Source organism: Maylandia zebra, linkage group LG22, assembly GCF_041146795.1.
Source record: "Maylandia zebra isolate NMK-2024a linkage group LG22, Mzebra_GT3a, whole genome shotgun sequence".
Lineage (NCBI taxonomy): Eukaryota > Metazoa > Chordata > Actinopteri > Cichliformes > Cichlidae > Maylandia > Maylandia zebra.
Window position 1 is genome coordinate 20541846 of NC_135187.1, and position 7710 is coordinate 20549555.

Below are 7710 nucleotides of genomic sequence, written 5' to 3' on the forward strand. Positions count from 1 at the left end.
CTGGGAATAAAGTGTTTCTATATTTCACTTTTCTGCTCTTGTGTTTGTTTTTTCTGCTCATCACTAAAGTCACCTGAAACCCTTTCAAGTTTTTATATAAAGCATGCACATACAGGACTGTGACAAGTCTGGAGTCACCCCTCACTTCTTATTTTTAAAGTGATCTTGAGCAGTAGCTCTCTAGCCATGCAGGGAGAAGGCATGCTGAGGTACACAAGAACTGGACTGAAAATCAGTAGATACTGATGACCCCAAACACACTGCCAGTGCAGTGGAAACATACCTGAATAGAAAAAGACACAACACAATGCTGCCAGTGATGGATTACTAAAGCAGTGTGGGATCATTTTGACAGCGAGCAGAACAAAATGTAGCCAACATCTGGAGAAGAGCTTTGAATGTTCTTCAAGAATCCTTAAGACTACTTCAAGAAAGGACAAGTAAGCTTGCCTCAGTGTCTAGGCTGTGTTAAAGAATAAAGGTCCTAGTACAAGATATTGACTTTCAAGCTCTGTTTGCCTGTCTTACTGTATTTCAGTGTGTCTTTAGGATTTTGTGCATCTGTCAATAAATAACTGCTCCCATTTTTTTCTAGCAAAACTGCTCCATAGGTACAGTATATAAGTTTAAACCATGTGTGTGATGTGATTTGCTTTCTGCTGATCTTTATGGTTGTCTACATCCACAGTGGAGAAGAACATTGCTCCAAACTATTGACTCTGGGAGGGCCTAATGTTAGTTAAACGGTCTTATTGACTTAATAAAGTTTTGGCTTTAATTAAAGCCAAATCCGCTTAAAGAAAACTGGCATAATCAGTAAAATCATCTCATCGAGAACATGCTATCTGTTTCTAAACTTAAAGTGTGGCAGTTTAGCATGTAAACTCCAACCAGCCGCCGCCACACGCCCATCCACAAGGAGGCGTCCTATGACAGCTGGAGAAGGTAAGTGTTTAGCTCTTCAACGTCACTTCCTTTTTCCTGCCCTTGGAAGCAGCACGAGACTGTCTGTTCGGGATCATAACATGGCTAAACTGAGCAAAGAGAGCAAACAGCGGCTGCAGCAGCTGTTCCAGTGCGGCCAGTTTGTCATCCGATGGGGTTTTATTCCAACCGTGCTGTACCTCGGTCAGTATCCGAATAGGAGTGAGGGGTATGCGGCGAGATGATGCTAATGCTAACCGGTTAGCGCAGCTTCTTAGCATTAAACTGTATTTTCTTCTGTCCCGGTGAGGTTGACGTGTTGTATTGGGGCCCTCGTTAAAACAGCATATCAAACATAACATGATTAATAAAATGTTGCGAGCCCCAGTTTTATTTTTAAAAAACTGAAGTGTCTCTAGTCTATCAGCTATGGCTTTGCTGTACGTTGTAGAGGAACTCCTGTAGCATGAACTCATGCTATGGATTTGTATGGCTAATCAGTTTTGCCTCAGATAGACAGAAATATTATAATTCTGATCATTTATCAGTACTGATACATGTGAGACTTTATCAGAGGCGTGAGCATTAAAGCAGATACCTTTGTGTCAAAGTAACTGAGAATAAAACAGAAAAACATGAAGGAGATTTTCCTGGCCTGGATTTTTATAGCAGATAACCTTTAAAATATTCTGCAATATTACATAATTATAAAAAAATATGTCTCTCTTCAGTATTGAACATCAGAAATTAGGCTTTCTGGTACGAGGTGGGTAATAAGCAAATGAATAATGCCGAAAACAGAGATTTGAGATGGGAAGCTGTTCTTGAAGTACAGAGAGAGATTTTTATCGTGGTGGAAGCCAAATAGCAAAAGTCAGAGGGAATTAATGACGACATTTATCAAATTTGAAGCGTAGTTTAGTTTAATACTAAATTCCGATTTTTTTGATCAAATCCGATTTTTTTTTAGTCTGGTTGTTCACACTACAAATAAAATGTGACAGAAAACGTGCTCTAGTGTGAACCCTCAAGCGGCCCGCATGCGCAAAAGAAGACGTCACACACAACACGCTCTGTTTAGACCCAGACCAAACAGTATTGTTTGACTGATGGCCCTAAATATAAAGACTTGTTTCGGACTTTATGTTTCCTAATTTTGCTTTAAATTATAAAGTTATTTACATATGGCCTAATAATTATCCCTATTGCTGTTTTAGTGAGGAGCGGTGCTTCAAAGGATAGTTGCAGATTTCTGTCAGAATCTGCAGATTATACAGTACAAATAAAACAACGTTTCTCCAATGTTGTCTTCCCAACAGTTTCACTAACATCTACACTAGATGGTCAGGAAGTGTTCGGGCGCTTCTCCGGCGCCGATAATTGGCGTCTGTCTTGTGTCAGTGACGTAAAAGACGGATGTAATGTGACACGACCATTCAAGCAGCAGTCACTTTCTAAAACATCAGATATGTATCGGATTCAGTACCACACACGAAAGTGACCTAGGTCGGATTTGAAAATATCAGATTTGTGCTGTTCAAACTATTATACCATGATCAGATATGGGTCCCATAGGGTCAAAAAGTCGAATTTGATGCGCTTTCGCCTGCAGTGTGAACGTAGCCTTTGGTGGTTTTTTTTGGGTTTTTTTAAAACCAGTGCTGATAAGGCAGGAAAAGTAGGTATGGAGATGTAGAGCTGCTCTAAACACGTGTAACATATATTCACATAGGCCGTATATAAATATAAATGTCTCTTCTGAATTTTAAAGCAAAGCAGGCCAAGAAAATATGAGCGATTTTTTTTTTTTTTTTTTTTTTTTTTTTTTTTTTTTTTAAAACAACAACCCAAAAGCCCTCAAGCAGTCAGCAACAAAACGGGGTCTGAATTTTAAAGGCGAAAGGTTATCTCTTTATCTTACAAGAAGACCCAAAACACATTGCTTGTCTGTATGTAAATCAATAAGATTTCAAAATTGCCCAAAACGGCAAGTTTACTGATATTGATATATCTGGTATAGGCCAATATTGGCTCTTATTTGTTGCCCACTCGCAAACATAACGCCAGCGGTGGAACCCTCCTTGAGGTTTTTAGAAAAAGGGAAGGATGATGGTTTATCATGGCATTTACCACACATAGAGTTGATTGGGTGGCCTGCCCAAGTAAATTAACAGACCCCTGGTATATTTTCTGACTCATATTTTTTTTTAATTTTTATTCTTTTAAATTTGTGGACAGTCCCTTCACTCTTATTTTGAAAGTTAAGTTTATGCTAACCTGCTAGGATTCCCATGTTGTGCCCCCACCTCCGCCACAAATGCATATCATTCTGTTTGCAGCACTTTGCTGACTATGCGAGTTGAGTTCCCTTCTGCTTTAGTGATGTAAACTGTGACCTTGTGTGCCTTACGGGTAACACGTCCCTGTGGTAGTAGATTCAAAACAGTTTTTCTTCAGACATTTCTGTGATCCTGAAATAGCTGGCTGTGGTTTGAAGGAGTGTTGGGGAAGACCTGTGCATCACTGTATTTGGGAGCTTTGATGGGGAAGTTGAAACTTTTGCATGGCTGTGGTTTGGATTATGTGGGGGAAGTTGAGACTTGTGCATGTGTGACCATACGCCTTAAGAGATTCCTCTCAGTATATTGGAAACACCAACAGTGATGTCACACTTTCTCTCATTTCCCTCTTGCTGAGCCTTTTCTGCATGTGCAACTCATTTACTTGAGGAAGAATAGTTTTAAATTAAATACATGCTGCTGTTGGGTTACCACCATTTTCTATATATTTCAAGCAAGTTAAACAACTAGTATATTAAATGATGAATGTTTTCACGCTATGGCTATACCACATATATTGTGTCAGATAATATTACGCAAGAGCAAGAGTTGTGCGTCAGCCTCTGATGACAATTTGGTGCCTAAACATGGGGCTACTTCAACAGCCTCCAACATCTTTGCAAAAGATACAAGAAAACTGAAAGAGGCAAACGTGTTTCACCACTTGAGGCAAAAACATAGTCGATATGCACTACGAGGCTACAAAGGAGATACTAGCAGCTGGTGATGTACCACCCAAATGGAAAACCATTTACAGCACTGCTGGAGCGATCACTAGTTAAGACAGGAAGAGCAAGTGGTGTTGTGAAACAAACTGAAGTAGTTACATGGTGGAAAAGCAGGACTTGACAGTGGGGGAGTCTGGCTAGGCCACTCCATGACCTTAATATGTGTCTTTAGCCCCTCCTTTGTTGCCTTGACAGAATGTTTTGGGTCATTGTCATGCTGGAAGACCCACCCACGACTCATCTTCAGTGTCCTGGCTGAGGGAAGGTGGTTCTTTTCCATGATTTTACAGTACATGGCCTTGTTCATTGGACCATCAATGAAGTGAAGTTGTCCTGTACCCTTGGCAGAAAAACATCCCCAAGCATAATGTTTCCACCTCTGTGCCTGACTGTGGGGATGGTGTTCTTTGCTTCATACTCAACATTTTTCTTCCTCCAAACACAGCAGGTCGAGTTGACGACCACACCACTTTCTCCTAAACCTTCTCTGAATAATTTAGATGTTCACTGGCAAACCTTAGACTGACCTTTAGATGTGGCCTCTTGATGCCAGGAGCGTCTGTAATTGATTGGCTGTGTGGCATACAGAAGACATTCTGTGGGAGCCCGAATTCTGGATGGGTTGTAGGGGATCAGCATCACGGGCTGCTTTTGTGCTTACATTTAACTTAGGCTGTGTCACTGGTGTTGCACCATAATACTGCTGCTGCTGCGGCACCACCTTTTAATAAATTCACACTTCAGATTAGGAAGTGTGTCATCAATGACAGCTCAGTGGGAAATGTCTATCATTTGCTTCCACTTGTGATTGCTGCTGCCTGCAAGCTGCAAGTGGAGCAAAAAAATTTTTTTCTACATTTCAGAAATCTTGTTACGGAAAACTTTCTTGAAATATCGTGATGTAATTTGAAGGCTACGTGGCCCATCCCGGTTTCACACACGAATGAATACCTTCCTGCACTTAGCTCAAATCAGGACACTCTGGATCAGAAACATTGGTTAAGGCGAGGGTGCTGAAGGGGTCGAAGCATACAGGAGCTGTAAAGTTGGTGACGATTTCACCGGACACCTACGTGTTCTGTTATCACATGGAAACAATCACTCTGACTTTGCACTGGATAAATGGCCTGTATTTGTATAGCGCTTTACTAGTCCCTAAGGACCCAAAAGCGCTTTACACATCCAGTCATCCACCCATTCACACACACACACACACTCACACACTGGTGTTGGCAAGCTACGTTGTAGCCACAGCCACCTTGGGGCGCACTGACAGAGGCGAGGCTGCCGGACACTGGCGCCACCGGGCCCTCTGACCACCACCGGGCAACGGGTGAAGTGTCTTGCCCAAGGACACAACGACCGAAACTGTCCAAGCCGGGGCTCGAACCGGCAACCTTCCGATTACAAGGCGAACTCCCAACTCTTGAGCCACGATCGCCCCACGATAGATTCTGATACACCCGTATGTAATTAAACTTAGACACAGTGATCACCTGACGGGTCTAAACAAAACAGCCAAAGAAATCAGGTTTTACCCTTGATATTAGGAGAGTGGTAACAGGAGGCTATTTTTCGCCTTCTGGGATCCTCTTATCTTTTTTTTTGGAGAATGTCTTGCGTCAGGCTCAACTACTTCCTTGACTTTAAATGAAGGCAGAAGTATTGATATCAGGGGATATGAATTTGTAGTCTTCTGCTGCTTGTGGAATGATCTGATCTAAGCTAGTTTAATGAAAGCAGGATGTTTTGCTGGGTCTGTTTGCATTCTGCTGACGCACTGTAATCACTGAATTAGCAAATGATTTGCTTCATTAGTTCTCAACAGGACAGTATTTTTACTCACTGTGGCTCGAAACTAGTTATAAACCACAATATGAGTAAAACCGGTGCTCAAATTCATATCTCCAAATTTGAGGGACCACCCCCACCCCCAAAAAAATGCTTTCAATAAGGGGGATTTATGTTTAGATCTTGCCATCATCGTATTTCTTTTCTCATCTTTAAAGTTTCGGTATATTCTCTTTTCCTCTGTCATGTGTGCACCAGCGCTTCAGCACTAATCGAGCCCCACTCATTTGAGCTTTAACATTCAAGTGAAAATAAACCTAAATGGTATGGAGCTGAGCAGTAGAATAGTGCACTTTACATGAGTTATTTACACATTATAAAGTGTACAAAAGAAGTTATGTTCAAGGGGTACAATGTGGTTTTGTGTGGGGAAAAATATTGCACACGAGGACTGCACTGAAATTCAAAACTGTTAGTTGGTGTCTTGTACATTTGAGCGTGCCTTACAAGAATCACCTCGTAATTCTTATTTATGGTTTTGACTTACAGGTTTCAAACGAGGAGCAGATCCAGGGATGCCTGAACCTACTTTCTTAAGGTAAGACGAATCGGTCTGAGATATGTGTAATAAAATAAAGCATCCTACTCCTAGATCCAAAGTCAAATAATACATCGGGGGGTTTTTTTTTGGGGGGGGGCGAACTCCTGACCAACAAGATTTATGTCCAGTCTCATGAAGTAGGGTCATTGTAGGGATTATTCATGTACACTTAGACCATGTACATAAGGATGAAAATACATTATATGTCAAAACAGTTCATTCTTTAAGTAAAACTGCCCATTTAACAAAGTTGAATGATAGCTTGAAGAGAAAAGGATGTGTGATGTCTTAATACCCGCCTTGGAATACTGATGTGAGGCTATTTTTAGTCCTGTAAGAATCTCTTATCTTTTTTATTTCTGTTTTTTTAATTTCTTTTTTTTTTTTTTTTAAGAACCTATTGCATCATCTGTTATCTCAGTATAGATAAACAGGAAAAAAGGTAACCTATATTTACCAGAAACTGAGCTGCTTGTTGCGCCTCCTCCGCCTCCCCAGTCTCAACAGCCCGTTGCTAATAATATCAGTGTGTTTGTTTTTACTTTATATAGAGATTTGATTTTGTTTAAATATGAGAACAAGCAAATAATTCAATATGAAATTATGACTTTAGTTAAGCTGTGGTCATTGTTTTCAATATTTTAGAAATTAACATGTACATTTAGTGTCTTTTTTAGCATGTATGACGATGCTGGTCAGGTACAGGGATGGCACTGAGAATAAGTGAAAAAAGCAACCTATGTCCAAGGAAGACTTTAAAAGACTTTCAAAAAACTTGGAGAACTGTTGCTCTACACCACTTAAAAAAGTTACAAGAAAGTCTGGCTGCTTGGAAGCAAAATATAAAGAAATGAGAGTCGGCACAAGACTTTTGCACCGTTCTGCAAAGCATTTAAACATGATGTACAAGTGGTATGATAGCAAAATTCTCTATTTTGCATTTTAGTGGATTATCTTAAAATCATGAGATGTAAATTTTTTTTGTTTGTTTTCCAGGACTTTAAAGCCCCTTTTCCATTAGTACCTACTCGGATCGACTCGGCACCGTTCGCCATGGTTTACAGGGTTTTCCATTAGGTCATAATACCTGGGTTTTTTTTAAGTACCTGCTTGGCCCAGGTTCCAACGATCCAAACACATATTAAAATGTGACATCATCAGACTGTATACCACCGATTGGCTGGTCAGCAGCGTCACTCGATGGAGTCTGACAAAAAGCCACGGACCGAGCAGTAGGTTTATTCTTGCCTCGACATCCACCTTTTAAATAGCCTTTGTTTTGCATGTTAATTACATCGCGGGACGCTTTGATGCGTTGCTGTGATGA

At 40.6% G+C, this 7710-nt stretch overlaps 1 protein-coding gene across 1 annotated transcript in view; it reads left to right on the forward strand.

The window, feature by feature from the left end:
• The first annotated feature begins 965 nt into the window (after positions 1-965).
• tomm7 (translocase of outer mitochondrial membrane 7 homolog (yeast)) overlaps positions 966-7710 on the forward strand; it is a 7888-nt gene continuing 1143 nt past the window's right edge. The window contains exons 1-2 of the mRNA XM_004547952.3: positions 966-1128; positions 6332-6380. Of these exons, the coding sequence (XP_004548009.1) occupies positions 1026-1128; positions 6332-6380 (152 nt within the window). The 5' untranslated portion in view covers positions 966-1025. The remainder of the gene's footprint in view (positions 1129-6331; positions 6381-7710) is intronic.